The sequence below is a fragment of the Juglans microcarpa x Juglans regia genome, chromosome 3S (assembly GCF_004785595.1).
Source record: "Juglans microcarpa x Juglans regia isolate MS1-56 chromosome 3S, Jm3101_v1.0, whole genome shotgun sequence".
Lineage (NCBI taxonomy): Eukaryota > Viridiplantae > Streptophyta > Magnoliopsida > Fagales > Juglandaceae > Juglans > Juglans microcarpa x Juglans regia.
This window is the reverse complement of record NC_054599.1, coordinates 11,979,195-11,995,898: the sequence shown is the minus strand read 5'-3', so window position 1 is coordinate 11,995,898 and position 16,704 is coordinate 11,979,195. Positions and strand designations below refer to the sequence as shown.

At 37.8% G+C, this 16,704-nt stretch overlaps 1 protein-coding gene across 1 annotated transcript; it reads left to right on the top strand.

Annotated features, from left to right (window-relative positions):
* Positions 1–8,709: 8,709 nt before the first annotated feature.
* Positions 8,710–9,189, top strand: LOC121258693. The gene has a single exon (XM_041160237.1). The coding sequence runs from the start codon at positions 8,710–8,712 to the stop codon at positions 9,187–9,189; it is 480 nt and encodes a 159-aa protein (XP_041016171.1).
* The last annotated feature ends 7,515 nt before the right edge of the window (positions 9,190–16,704 follow it).

Sequence of the window (16,704 nt, the reverse complement as noted above, 5' to 3'; positions counted from 1 at the left end):
CTGCTTTCGCTCAAATAATGGTGTTTAATCTTAGAACTTTAATCGCAAATCATCTGTCAGTCTCATTGCAATCCAAAAGATCGAACAATAGTTAATTAGAAAATTGTGAGCATTAAAAACAAGGAATAAGCACTCAATCATGGAAATATTGAAAATAAAATGACTTGGAATATCAATTGTGTTCAATGCTAGGCTACATCAAAGCTCTACAAAATAAAATTAGTTCATAATGAAATTAAAAAGAAAATGAATAAAACTGGTATTCTTCGTTGGAGTCAGTTGATGAAACGTGCGGCTCTCGCCTCTGCTTCCCTAGATCTGCCTCTTTGAAAGAAACTCAAATAATAAACTCTGAGCTATCAAAATCTAAACTCAAACTCTCTAAAACTCAAAACTCAAACTACGATTACAAACCATGACCCCCCATTCATCCCATAAGACAAGATTAAATAGATGTTAAAACTCAAACCCAGAAACAAAATAAATGTGGCTACAATCTAGCCTAAAAATCTAGAAAATAGTTTCTACAAATAGATGTTAAAATAAAAGGAAATTATTCCAAGAATATTGGAATTATCTAAAATAGAAGATTCAGTGATATGCGGCTTGATTTGCGAAGATCGAGAGGATTTGGTAGTCAGTAAATTGATTACGGAACTAGGGAAGATCCCATCGAGTAGATGATGCATGCGCTGAATAAAATTGGTGGACGTGGAGGTCACAAACACCACACGGCCCTCTCCTCGCCTACCGAGTAGAAAGACTCTCAACCGAGATGAAAGACTCATCTCGCATTTTCTAATTGTTGCCCACGATATCGTTTAGGTTGGTCGTTTAAACTAGTCACTCAATCTAACCGCCTAGAGCCTTATCGCTAAGTCTTCGCAACTTCTGGTCGCGAGTCTCCTCCCCTACGGAGAGGTAAGTCTTCTCTCCTTTGGGTGAGAAAGATCTCTTTGCTGCCCACGAGACAAGGCTCCTCGCCCATATCTCATCGGCTCTCTTCATATCTTACTGCCTCTCATTGGTCTGGAGACGTACTCTCTTCTTTTGTACCTTTGCACTAAATCTTCTCATTCCTTCAAATCCAAGAAAATAAATAAAAATATGTAGAAATAAAATAAAATCAATAGTATTGAAGGAAAAATGACACTTTTCATAAATAAAAGAGTGATAAAAATCACATAAAAACAACACTTATCACATGCCATAGCTAAATTCCCACTTAAAATCATTTAATTATTCAAACCATCACTTAATTGACTCGATTTTGAACTAAGCATGATAACCTTCCCAAAACTCAACCAAATTTTGTACCAGCACATGGAAACAACGCTTGACATGGTAACTAAGATCAAAAGCAAGAAAACTTACAAGTTTTGTGACCTTCCAAGCACTCAAGACAGCCTTACACAAGAACACCCAAGAACTCATATGGTTTCACTCTTTTGATCTCTAAGAGGGAGAAGTGCCTTCAAGACACAATAGGAAGCTTGGAGCTGAGGTGTGGAGGAATTGAGGGGGTGAGGGGGCCTTTTATAAGTAGCAAAAGGGAGGGGACATTGGCTTTGGTCCAAAGGGATTAGTGGAAGATGGTATATGATTCTAAATTTTCCTGATTGGCACTCCATCACTTGTGTCATCTTGTGCAAGTCAAAATAGTGCTCTAAACTACCATGATTTCACTTCAATAGTTTCTACATTACTCCTATGGGGACTGGTCAAGTCGTGGTGCAGAAGAAATAGAAGAAAAATCAAACAAAACCCATTCATGGAGCTGACTGGTTCAAAGTGAGTTTCTTCGGACAGTTTTGCTCATTATCTTAACTTATCCTTTTGAATCATCATCATGGCTGATTTGTGTAGGACCAACGTCACTTCTTGAAGACTTTTTCTGGTGGTAGAAGGTGGAGAGTTGGCTGCCAAGTGATCATGAAGATGCAGCCCGAAATAAGGTGATGCAATGGAGGTGTTTGCTGAAATTTTCATATTGTCTTCATTAGTTTGTGTCCACTTGAGCAGGGAGAATAGTGGCCTGAAACCACCACAATTTCTTCCCTACTGTGGCTACTATGGTCCTACACTGGTGGCCAGGTCGTGGGGCATGGTTTAGTTGACAAAAAGTCATGAAATCCTCCCTTGCTATCCGGCGGGGTCAAATGGCTTCTACTTGGTAGATTTTTTGTTGAGTTTTGGTTTTGGTTGGTTTTGGGTGGGAAAATCTGAATTAAAATTCTCACAATGGTCATAGGGCCCCTTGGGGATTAGGTGGTGAAGGAGGTGGTGTGGGTGGTGGTTCAAACCATGGCAAATCGTTGGTTAAATTCCAACTCAATCGGTTCCTAACTCAATCGGTTTCTATACAAACTAAACCAAGGTGCACCCGGTTGGTTCATTGAGTTGGTTTGTGTAACTATTTTTGCCCAAACCTTAAACTGGGTTCGAAAGGGTCTCATGAGGTATTTAAGGATCATATTACCCTTGAGGACAAAACACAAAAATGTTGGGCCCAAGGGTAAAACAGTCCAAGCATTATAAAGGATAATATACAAAACCGATTGATGCAAGGTTTGGGCTTGATTTGTCATTTTTCTTAATGACATGTGGGGTGGTTTAGCTAGGGTATTAACAAGGCCGAATCATGGTTTAATGGAGTATTAATTCAAAAAAAATGAATTAAAATGTTTAAGAAAATATTAAGCACAATTAAGTTTCAAAGCGTGGCTTAAAGTTCACTAACCTCAAGTATGATGGTTAATGATCTTAGCCAATTTTCAAAACTTCATTTGGGTAATTAGGATATGATTTAGGCTTAAGGAAACTATTGGTATAGTATATTGGACTTTCAAGTTGAATAGTGAAATAAACCCAAATATGGCTTTAGGCCTTGTGGGCTTAAAAGGACCAAGTGTGTGGGTTCATGGCCTAAGAGATATTGGGCTAGGCCCATGGATGCTCTAAGGTCCTTAAAGCCTCACTAGATTCACTAATGAACTTGTTTTTTCTAATCATTAGCTTAAAGGTACTAAGGGCCAAGATTAAGACTAATCTCACCATCAACCCTAATGTAAGTAATAATCCAAAATTATAAGCCTAATCTAGAATGCTTAAGGGTTGATATAATGGTTATTTAAGCAGGGTGTTACAACTAGCTTTCCTATCTGTGGTTACATCCTCCACTATTTTTTTTTAGGAAAAAAAATTGCAATACATATTTTATATTTCACTTGAGAATATATAAGGCAATTTTTTTTTCCTCTATTTGATTTATAGTGAGGGCTATTATTCTTAGAAAAATGAACCTCATATTCAATGCTCTTGTTCTTCAATATAAGCACATTTCTAAACTTAGATATGTGAGAATTCAAGCACAGACCTAAAGCAGAACAAGTACAGAGAAAGTAATGACCTTTAGATCCTTTCAAGGCTCTTGCCACTTGTTTTTATATTATAAATAACTACCAGTAGCTTCTAATAGCCCCTCCCCCCTAACATTCCAAGTATTTTATGTATATGTTTTGTTTGAGTTGCAGTTTGAGCAACTGCTTATAGTAGCTATTTTTTGTTTCCATTAATGAGCATCTAGCTTATAAATGTTATAGAATCTATTTTTACAACTCAGTGGAATTATGAGTCTAGATCTAATTTTGTATAATTATACTTGAATCAAGAATGGACACCACATTTGATAAATATCCCTTCTTTAAAACTCTATTACAAAGAGATGAAAAAGGTTTCTCCAGCACCCCTATGGCTAGCAGATATGATAATGTTGTACTCTGAGCAACCCAATTGGAAGGTGAAAAAAGGCCACCTAGTAAGAAAACACATCGAGATGTGTCTTTCACTGTAGAGGAGGACAACTCCTCGTGTCGACTTGGCTCAACATTAGCATGAATGCTATATGGGAGACGGGCCAAAAAGCTTCACATATGTGGGAGAGAATTAGTGATTATTACAATGAGTGTAAAAAACCTAGCATGACAAATTGTTCTAGGGGTCATTGACCAATTGACGGTTGGTGATCAAAAAATGCACAAATAAGTTTTGTGCTACTATGGCCAAGTAGAATTATTGCTTCCAAGTGGTGCGACATTATAGGATAAGGTATGAGTTTGTAACTGCATCGATTCTAAAATTTATTGTTGAAATTCTTTTCTCACATTCTCACTACTAGGCATATTTAGATCAAAAGAGCCAAAATCATGTATAGAGGGATTGAGAAGGCCACTTACAACATGGAACATTGCTGGTGTCTATTGAGACACCAATAAAAATGACAGCAACATATGTCCATGTTGTCAACGAGAAGGAAACCACATGAGAAAGCCCTAGCTATTACGGAGTCAACTCCACTAGGAGACGACACAATAGATGACAACATAGAGGTCATTTCTGAGAGACATCTAGGCAAGAAGGTTGAGAAAGAGAGGGAGAGAAAGAGGAAGGCTAGAGAAGCTTCCGATGCCAAACTTGTTGAGGTCTGAACTCACATGAGAAATGACAGAGCCATATGCACCTTTGAGAGAACATGAGCGGTCAGCAATTTTCATTCTAATAGGGCTAAATTATTGGTGGAGAAAAAGAGGAAGTGTAACACCTTGCTAAATTAATCATTGATTAACCTTCAAGTACTCTAGATTAGGATTTTAATTATGGGTTAATCACTTTCATTAAGGTTGATAGTGAGATTAGCATTAATGTTGGTACTTAGTGTTAATGAGCTAAGGATTAAAGAGGCAAGCTCATTAGTAATTTTGGTGAGGCTTCTTAGGACCCAAGTGCATTCATAGGCCTAACCCAAGAAAACCTTGAACCAAGCTCTTAGGAAATCAATGCTAGTTTTGGCCCTTATAGGAAGTCATAAGGCCTTCGGTGTAGATTCGACCCTTGGCCCTTTTCAAGTCCATATGGCCCAAAGCCATGTTTGGACTCATTTCACTATTCAAAGACCAAAGGCCAAATACCCCATACCATTAGTTTCCTTAAGCCCAAATCACACTCAATGCACCCAAATTATGTTTTGAAAATTGGCAAAGACCATTAACCATCATACTTGAGGTTAGTGCACTTTAAGCCATGCTTTGAAGCTTAATCATGCTTAATTTTTTCTTAAACTTTTTTAATCCAAATTTTCTTGAATTAATACTCCCTTAAAATGTGATTAAACCATGTTAATACCCTAGCTAAACCACCCCACATGTCATTAAGAAAAATGACATAACAAGCTCAAACCATGCTTCAATCAGTTTTGCACATTGTCCTATGTAATGCATGGACTGTTTTGCCCTTGCACCCAACATTTTTTAGCTTTGTCCTCAAGGGTAATATGGCCCGTAAACACCTCATGAGACCCTCCAAAACTCAATTTGAGCCTTGGATGAAATTGGTTGCATCAACCAACTCAAAGAACCAAACCGAGTGCACCTTGGTCTGGTTTGTATAGGAACCGTTTGGATTGAATTTGAACCAGTCTCTTGCCATGGTTTGCACCACCACCCCATGCCATCTCCTTCCCCACCCAATCACCAAGAAGTCCCATGACCATCATGAAGGATTTTGACTCATTTTTGCTGCCCAAAAACATCCAAAACCGAACTGATTTTCTGCCACCACAAAACCACCTCCATCCACCGGTTTTCAAGGGTGGCTTGAGGGGTCCTCTACCACCCAAATGATGCCCCACGAATGAAAGTCATCTATAGGACCCTTGCATCTACTGTGGAGAGGAAATGATGGTGGTTTAGGACACTATTTCATTCTGCACAAGTGACCTAAGCTCATGCAAGCAAATCTGGAAATGTTCCAGATTTGAGCACCTCTCACTTCACCCAATCACCAAGCACCCAAGCCAACGCCCCTTACCCCTTGACCACCTATAAATACTTCCCTCCCCTTCTTATTTCACCCAGACCACAGCTCCAAGCATCCTCTTGAGACTTGACAGCATTTCCCTCTCCTCTTAGAGATCAAAAGAGTGCAAACAAAGTGAGTTTTGGTGAGTTCTTGAGTGTTCTTTTATATGGCAGTCTAGAGTGCTTGGAAGGTCAAGAAATTTGTAAGTTTTCTTCATTTTGATCTTAGCTAGCATGTCAAGCTTTTTTTCCAAGTGTTCTTATGAAATTTGGTTGAGTTTTGAGAAGGTTACGATACTTAATGCAAAATCGGGTCAATTAAAGGAAGGTTTGAATGATTGAATATTTTTAATTGAAAATTTAGCTATGACATGTCCTAATCATGATTTGATATGATCTATCATTATCCTAACATGATTATGGAATGTTAAATTTATGGTTAGAAGCATGCCATGATACGTTTTAAGTCAACTTGTTTTGATTATCAAGCATGAATCAGTTTTAAGCATATTGGTGATTAAAGATTTCTTAGCTTTGATTAAGTGTTGGGATGAACTTGATTACTCAATGATTATACTTCATAATGTCCTTAAAGATGTTAGTGATCATTAGTGATTAAAGAAAATCTAATATGCATGCATTCATAGGGATCAATAGTTGAAAATACACGTAGGCATCAACTAGGATGCATGCCACTGGTTGGGACTACTTGGACAAGTTCCATTTTGAATTTTGAAAATAGAAGGGCATAGATGGCTTTAGAATGCCAAAAATATGGAGTCCATAAAATTTGGTTAAATTTGGAGTTCATTTACAATTAGTGAAAATTTAAGGCCTAAATGACAATTTTTGAAAGTTTAGGGATATTTTTGCAAATACCCAATTTTTGAAGCCTTTGATTTTAAACCTATCCATAAGAGTATTCACCCTAACTTAGTATCACATGATTTATGCAGCTATGATGCTAATTTCAAATTTTTCCAGAAGTTTGTAAGTTGGCCTGTAACTTACACCTTGATAAATTATTTATGAATTATTAATAAATGTTCATTCATATTTCAATTATCACTTTGAGTATAAAATATCATGTTATATGATACATTGAGTGCATACTTACAGAACATGTGATATTTTCACCATTTTTAGTATATTTCATATAAATGTCATTTTTTATAAAACTTGCTACTATGAAATATATTTTCCAAAACATTGCGTGAAAATCATTTTATCACAATCTCAAATGCTAGGATGAGAAATTATCTTGGTGGAACTCCTTTGTCCACTCTGGAGTGTTTAATAATGGAGTGGTAACCCTTGGGTGGATGAAGAACAGTCAACAGCTTTCGAATGGGTTCTTTTTAAAGAACGACGGAGCGAAGTCAACATGTTATGACACTTAACACTTGTGGGTGCACATATTATGAATTTTATGATGTTTTGTTATTTACCAATACATTGAGAACGAGTCTATAGACAACGTAGTTTCAACGTAAGTTATACTAACGTCACTGGCAAGTGCTCACAATGCATATGGGGAACTGTAACATTACCACACATTATGTTATTAATTAAGATAATGATGTAAGTCTATGATTATGAAAATTTATGATGAATTTTTTGTGAAAAAATTATCTTTTCAAAAATAATGACGAAATTACTTACTGAGTAAAAACCAATGTCTCCATATTTTTAAAAGATGTTTAGGATTCTGGATGGGAGACATGCATATTGATTTTCTGCATCTCACGCATTGCATATTTATCATTTTTTATGATTGATTTATATTTGTGTCAGTTAGTTGTTTAACTTACTGAGATTTCGAGTAAATCTTACCTTTTTATGAGACCATTATCATTCCACTCGGAATTATAGAAGTTGTATCAAGGATAGACCAGGATGAGATTGATGGAGCACTGGATTCACATGATTGAGGAGGAGCTGGATCTGGAGAGGAAGTTGGACTTAATTTTGATGTTCATAACTAAAGTTTTTTATGCCTTAGATCGCATGAAGAGAATGATATGACTTTGTATATAAGTCTATGCTACTTTAATTTTAAACATGATGATTATTTAATGAAGTTGGGATGTTTTAGTTATTCTGCCATAATCTTTCACCTTAACCTTTTTATTTTTGTTGTGATTATTACATACTGCTAGTTGCATACTAGGATGTATTGCATATTAACTGTCATGAACGGGGGTATGTAACCTTGTGTTGCATGTCACAATGCTCTAAGTCTCCATTCCATCCCAAGCTGAGATTAGGGACATCAGAGCAGTTCGTCTCTGGGTAAACCCACATGTCCTTAGGAACCTTATGCCAAAATATAGGTTTGAATCATTAGTCTTGCATCGGCTTGAATCCTAGAGTTAGAGCTCAGTTTGATATGCATATATCGCAAGACTCGGAAGGATTAAGACGAGATGACACATGGCAGACAAGAGAGGAATGCTGATGGATCTAACATCCATAGAGATTGGGATCGTTGTTTCGATGGAGGACGTGATTTGGTGGACGCGATTCATCAAATGATGTAGACCATGAAGCAGCAGCAGGAAGTACTCCTGAGGCAGAACCAGCAACGCCCGCTGATTAAGAATTGAGGGTGTTCTTACAAAAAGTTCCTAATATATAAATACCCCAATTTCATAGGAATTGAGGGACCTATGAAAGCTAACAAGTGGCTATTAGATCTCGACAGGACCTTTGAGATCAGCACCTGCTGCAGGGTGAAGCTGGAATTTGGTGGAACAGCAAGAGGCAACTTCTGATTAGATAATTGGGAAATATCACCATTTTGACTTGGGAGAGCTTTAAGGAGGAATTTGACAATTGTTTCTTCCCAGAGTCAATGAAGACTCAAAAGGCCCAGGAGGTTGCCACGTTGGTACAAGGCAATCTCACTGCTGAGCACTATGCTGCGAAGTTTATGGAGTTGAGAAGGTTTGCCCCACACTTGATTGCTACTAAGAAAATGCAAGCCCAGAAGTTTCAAGCAAGGCTGAATCCTAGAATTCGAAGTTATATGGTTGTATTCTGCATCCACAACTTCCGAGAGTTGGTTAATGTGGCTGCAATAGCTGAGGCGAAACAGAGAAGTGTGATAGCTAAGATCAACCTCGAGAGAAAGAGGGCTTCTACCTTCACTGTTGGCAAGAACAATACTAAGAGGAGGATTATTGAAGGAGCTAACAAGGGAAAAGGCGTTATAATAGCTCCACTTGTCACCTGCAATAAATGTGGAAAGAACCACAGTGGTGAATGCCGTGTAGGCCTAGGAGTGTGCTACCGATGCGGACAATTAGGACATATGATACGGGAATGCCCATAGAATGTTCAAGGAGGAAAGAACATTCCTAACAAATGGCCAAATCAGAGGCCACTTGCTCAAGCCCACGTTTATGCCATCACCCCTGGTGATATTAGTGAGGAAATCCATGAGGACGAGGAAACAGACGTTATCACTGGTATTTTCCTTCAATACCCCTCTTTAGAAATTAGATTTTTAAATAGCTGCTTAGTACTCAGTAGTTGATTACACCTTAGCGTTATACGAATATATGGCTTGCACTTTATTTGACTCCAGTGCCACAAAATCGTTTGTATCCGCGACATTTGAGCATACGTGTAACCTGCCGACTCAGACACTACCTCAAGCAATAGTAGAGTCGATTCCTGACAGAAGCACGATCTCACCTGCACCTGTGTGTTGAAGAAATGTCCTCTAACCCTAAAGGGAAGATTAATGGAAGTTGACCTAATCATCTTCGATTAACTAGGGTTTGGTGTTATACTAGGGATGGATTGGCTATCCAAACACTGCACTAGGATAGATTGTCGAAATAAGGAGATAATCTTTGATTCTCCCGAGGGCAGACATATTTGTCATACAGAAGGGATGGTGAAGGCTACCCCTCTCTAATTTCAGCTTTGCAAGCAAGGAAGTGCATCGCTAATGGTGCCACAGCCTACTTAGTCCTCATAATGGATAGTTATTGCAACACCCCGACCCAATCAAGCTCAATTTTTTATTTTTTTTATTTATTTTGTTTTAGTTTATTCTATTTTTTTAATCTATTTTTTTCACACGTTAACTTCCGCACGTTTATTCTTTCCGTCTATTTTCTTTTTCCTCCTAGGTCTTCCTCTAGTCCACGACATGCATACACACGCACGACTCAGTTTCCGCACGCATGTCTCCCTCTTATCTCTAGGGTTTTTTTTTCATTGCCAATTTATATATTTATATATATGTATACACTTACCTACATGTTGGTTTACCAAGCCTAGCTGTCGCAAAACTCCCACGGCATTCTCCACCCACGCACGCACAGAAGCTCCATCCACAAAGCATCGTCTGTTTCGATCTCGTCCCTCCTTCCCTCATCCTCCAGCGTTGCACATCGCGTGAAGCCCAGCAGCCGCATCTCTTTCCGTCAACCATGGGACCACCGTAAAACTGCCACCAGCAACCTCCTTGCCCAGACCTGCATGAGCCCTCTATCCGTTTGCCATACAACACAACCACCACCTTGTAGAAACCTTAAGCCGCAACCTACACCACGTACCAAAAGCCACTCCACGGAGGATACGCCAGCTATACCCCACTTTTCTTTCTTTTTCATTTTCTTTTTTTCACCTCAACCATCAGCCTTTTAAATCTCGGCCCTTTACCTCCGTGCCTAGCCCACGCGAGATCGGCAACCCTGCATAGAGAACTGAACACCCCTGTTTCCACATCTCAAAACAGAGCAATTGGTTACTCCTCCAAGTAGCGGCAATTTTTGCACTTTGACCAACCCTTTCGAACGTCTTCTCTGCGGCGCAAGGGGGACCCATAGTCTAGCATCTCAGCCACGCCTAGCCGTGCCACCGTCGATAGCCACCCAGGCCTTTGCCGCGCATAACTCTCTCTGTAACACCTCCATGCACTCTGTGTTTCACTCTATATATCATGACTTTGTCCCTCTCTCACCGTGCATCTCTCTCTCTCTCTTTCGTCCAGTGCATAGCCACCGAGTGCACCACCGAGTGCACCACCTCCCATCGCACACTGCCCCGTCGCACATTATCTTCTCGGTGAGTCCCCGCCGCCGTTGCATTTCTAATATTCATGTGTTTATGTTCGTCGCTAGTTTTATTTCATAAGGTGTATTTATATATATATATGTGTGTATATTTATATGTAAAGTTTTAACCTAATATATATATATACATGGAAAGTTCCCAATTTTAGTCTACTGTTTTAGGGTGAGAAGTTTTTTTCTTTGAGTTTATATTTAGATAGGATTTTGGTTTAAGTTTCAATAAATATTATATTATATCTTGATAATATTGTTAGTTAAAGGAAGTAAACCTATTTTTCTTAAGAGATGAGTTTTTCATGACTTATTTTATGGAAATTTTAGTAACCAATATATTCTTTTTATTTATAAAATATTGTTGGTATTTTAGATATTTTGAATATTAATTTTTATTGAGTTCTATAATTATCATAATACTTATTCGATAAATTTTCTTCTTCAGTACGAATTCAATTAAGTGGATATTGATGGTCTTAGAAAATGATGGTATTTTAAGGTTATGAGGATTTTTAGGTATTGAAGGATTAAAATAGGTTATTTTATAAGCTTAGGCTTAAATATCGAAACACGAGATTGATTGAAAATTTACGAGAATTATGTGATTATTTTATAAGTGACGATTAATCATTATTTGGCATTTTTTAGGAAAATTCAAAAAAAGCTAAGAAGTCTAGGTAAGCGGGGTTCTTATGCTAGACTTTGCATTAAAATAAAATGAGATGAGGTTGACTTTTTGAAAAATATATATTATTGGTTATGAAAAGAAATTTGAACTATCTCAGTTATTTGTTCTACATTATTTATGAGATTCTGTTTAAGAAGAAAGTATTTTCCATCATGACTGGTGTAGACATGAGCTTATTTTTGACATTCTATTTCTGATCTATGCAAAAAGAGCGAATATGAAAATTTGTGCATAATTATGTAAATATGTTTTGGATCTGTTTGATTATGAAGATAATATGATTTTGTTCAGTACTCTATTTGGATAAGATGTGATTTCTGAAAACCTTTGGCATGACTCTTTGATTCTGAATTTGATTCTGTTTTCGCTCTGTTCAGTTACGGCCCTACCACGGGTTATAATAGTGGAGACGGCCCAACCACAGGTTATAATAGTGGATACGGCCCTGCCACGGGTTATAGTAGTGGTCTCTGTTTTGTGTGCACACCTTGGTGATAGAGTGATTTATGTTATGCTTGGCTATCTGCAAATGCACAACCCTACCACGGGGGTTATACATGACTTCTATTCTGATTTGATATTCTGATGATGATGATGATCATTTATGCTATGCTAAAGGATATTTTTGAATGAAATTATTTCTAAATCTTCGCTCTGATAGTTTGATAACATGTTTTGCTTCCACACTCCGAAAATGAAAATGTTTTGTTCTGCATTCTGATCTCTGCGAATGCTCGTGTTTACACACTGGTATATGTTCTCTGCTTACTAAGTTGTTGATTACTCACCCCTTATCTTTAAACATTTTTTAGATTATCTTGATGGCTCTACTAGAGAGTAAGAGTAGGCAGTATTAGAGAGGTTTGATGTTCGCAGAGGAATAAGTACCCGAGGGTACAAGTATTTATTTGAGAGTCTTAGTTAATAATTTGGTTATTTTCAGTTATTTTGATTTGATGAGTTAAGAATATTATCGAGTCTTTTGGAGAGTTTCAATTTATTTTATTAAGAATTTATGTATTGTCCTTATGAAGGAAGATAGATATTTGGTTTGAGTAAATGGATTAACATTTTATGGAGTTTTCTGGATTTTATAGTTGTATTATTGAAGTTGATATTAATATTAAGAGATAACTCTCCGGACCTTCGGGATCAGGGCGTTACAGTTATGGTGATGATAAAGAGATAAAAGGGATACCTATAGTTGAGGAAGACCCTGAGGTTTTCACTGACAATCTACCCGGACTACCCCCCAATAGAGAAATCGAGTTCACCATAGAACTAGAACCCACAGTGACCCCTATCCGTAAAACACCTTTCCATATGGCCCATCTTGAACTGAAGGAGCTAAAAGAGCAAATAGAATAGCTACTGGAGAAGGGCTTCATTCGACCCAGTTTATCACCTTGGGGAGCGTCAGTTCTATTTGTTAAGAAGAAGGATGGATCGTTGAGGATGTGCATTAACTATAGGGAATTGAACAAAGTAACGGTGAAGAACAAGTACCCATAACCACGTATCAATTACAAGGAGCATCGGTGTTCTCTAAGATAGACTTAAGGTCTGGTTATCATCAGCTCAAGATTAGGGAGAAGGATATCCCCAAGATGACGTTTCAAACCAGATACGGACATTAAGAATTCTTAGTAATGTCCTTTGGTCTAACCAATGCCCCGGCCGCCTTCATGGAAATGATGAACAGAGTATTTAGACCCTATCAGGATAGCTTTATTGTTGTATTCATTGATAATATATTGATTTATTCGAGTAGCGAAGAAGATCACAAGTAACATCTCCGTTTAGCATTGGAAAAGCTGAACGAACACCATCTGTATGCCAAAGAGGAACGAGTTGTCACCTACGCTTCACGACAACTGAAGAACCATGAGCAGAACTACCCCACCCATGAACTGGAGTTAGCCGCCGTAGTTTTCGCCTTAATGATATGGAGGCATTATTTATATGGCGCAAAGTGTGAAATCTACACCGATCACCAGAGCCTCAAGTACTTGTTTAGTTAGCAGAATTTGAATATGAGGCAGAGAAGGTGATTAGAAACTATTAGTGACTATTAGTGTGAGATTAAGTATCACCCTAGCAAGGCTAATATAGTGGCAAATGCACTAAGTTGAAAGACGCGAAGGGATAATTCCACAGGTCTTGCCTCGAAAGTAGAGTCCCTTTTGCATAGTATGAGAAGGTTGTTGATCAAGGATCTTCCTACCAAAGAATCCCTAACCACAGTACAAGAAATTCTACCAACGAGATGGGAAGAAGTGAAGAAGCATTAGATGGAGGATCCCAAATGGGTAGAAATTCGACGGAAGATAGAGAAGAAGGAAGGATCCGAAGGTTTTGCCCTAAAAAATGATGGGTTGCTATACTACAAAGACCGAAAAGTTATCCCAGCCAATCAAGAGATCTGGGATAAGATACTGAGGGAAGCACATCAAACTCCATACACAACCCACCCAGGGAACACCAAAATGTATCAAGATTTGAAGCATCACTTTTGGTGGAAAGGGTTAAAAAAGGACGTAGTGGATTATGTTAATAGATGCTCGATTTGTAGAACGGTCAAGGCAGAACATCAAAGACCCGCTGAAGACTTACAAGCGAAACAACTCTAAGAAGAACATCTGCAAATATTCCTACGTCAAAAGGAGCAGAGGATCAGGTGTTCATTTACCTAACAAGATCTGATAGATATTGATTACTAACAAGATCAGGTGTTCATTTACCTAACAAAACAGTATTTTTTATGCCTACTATGATTTAGTATTAATGAGATGGACTGGCCGACATATTAAAGATTAAGAAATAAAAGTGGAAGAAGGTGAAGCTAGTTTGCAAGAAAGGTATTCGGAAGATGTTGAAATGGATGTTTTAGCAAATAAGATGGAGCTGGATGTCTAGTTAAAAAGGGAGGAAGCTCGCCTTGCTCAACAGTTTAAGCAAGATTGGATTTCACAGGGTGAAACGTCATCATCTTTATTTAAAGCATTACAATCCAGGAAACATAATGTGGTAATGGAAATGAAAATGTCTAATGGTCGTGTACTTAGCACGCCGGAAGCCATTCATGAGGAGGCTTGTGTATATTTTGAGGATTTTCTGAAGGCAAAACAGTCAAGTTCATTGCCAAATTTGGCTGATTTAATTACGGGTGAAGAGTTGGAAGAGGAGAATAATATTTTTGGCGATTCTCCTTCAATGGAGGAAGTTAAAAATGCTCTTTTTTCTATTCCTAAAGATAGTAGTCCTGGTCCAGATGGCTTTGGTTTGGGGTTCTATCAACAGTGTTGGTCTTTAGTGAAAGATGATTTATTTGAAGCAATTATAGATTTTTTTAGTGGGATTGAACTTCCAAGGTTTTACACTGAATTTTATATTGTTTTACTTCCTAAAATACAGAATCCAACGTCATTTGGGAATTTTAGGCCGATAAGTCTTTGTTCCGTGGTTTATAAAATATGCTCTAAGATTCTTGTGAACCATTTGCAGTGCTCTTTAGCAGAATAATTTCAAAGGAACAATGAGCTTTTCTTCCAGGTAGAAGTATTTTTGAAAATATTAGTCTCACTCAGGAGCTTATTCATAATATTGATAAAAAAAGTCCGAGGTAATATATTGATGAAAATTGACTTTGTAAAAGCCTATGATACGATTGATTGGGAGTTCTTATTTTTTGTACTGTAAGGTTTTTGGTTTCTCTCTGAAAATTCGATAGCTCTTGAGGCAATGTGTTATTACACCTTGGTATTCGATTGTTATGAATGGCACAGCAAAGGGGTTTTTTAAGGGTGGAAGGGATCTCCGATAAGGTGATCCTTTATCTCCGTACTTATCCATTTTAGTGAAGGAAGTTCGTTCCTGTTTGATTAAGAAGAAGTATGAAGAGGGAAGAGTAAAGTGTTATTCTCATTCGAGACATAGCCCTATAATCTCACATTTATTATATGCTGATGATATGATAATTTTTTCTAATGGAGGGAAGTCTTCTATTTTGGAAATAGTTGGTATTTTGAGTACCTACGCTTCATGGTTGGGACAACAGGTAAACAATGCCAAATCTCATATTTTTTCTCTAAGCATACTAATAGTGCTAGACGGAGGCATATCTTATCTATCACTCAGTTCTCAGTGTTTCCTTTCAAGTATTTAGGGGTTCCAATTGTATCGAGAAGATTGAAGTCATTACATGTCCAGGATATTGTTCAAAGAATTCGTAATCGGATTGAAGGATGGAAAATAAATTTCCTTTCTGCTGGGCTGAGATTGAATCTTTTAAAACAAGTATTGTTAAGTATGCCAATCCATCTCCTTTCGGTGATGCATGTTCCGAAAATGGTTTATATTCGGATTAATAAGATTTTGAGTGCCTTTTTCTGAGGTTCGGTTAATGGGAATCCTAAGAAAAAGTGGATTAAATGGTATAAGCTTTGTAGTCCAGTGGATGAGGGAGGGCTTGGGTTGAGGAAGTTAAGTGATGTTCAAAGGTCCTTACATTCTAAATTTGCCTGGAATCTCCTATGCTCTAATTCTATTTGGCAAAAGTATTTTTTTTGCAAAGTATATGCATGGTGTGCATCCGTCGGAAATTAATGCAATAAGAGGAACCCGATTCTGGAAATCTGTAGCTAATGAATTGTCGTTTGTTCTCTTGCATTCTAAGTGGAGAATTTGTGAGGGGAATGTGTATTTTTGGAAGGATAAGTGGATGAGTTCTGGTCCTTTGAGGGAGAGTTGCCCGATTGTGGGTGATTTGAATTTGAAAGTGAACCAAGTTATGCTGAATAATCGCTGGGATTTGCATTATCTGGAACAGTTAGTAGGGTCTGGAAAAGCTGCAGAAATTGTTAACGAAATTAAGGGTCAAAGGTTAGGAGAAGATAAGCTCATCTGGTTGGCTAATTCAGAGGGTTCTTTTACGTCCAGGAGTGCCTGGAGTCTTGTTCGGGAAAGCAACCATAAATATGAATGGACGGATTGGATATGGAATGTTGCCATTCCTAAAAAGTTTATTGTGTTTATGTGGAAGGCCTTGAGCTCATGTCTGAGTGTGGATGATCGTGTA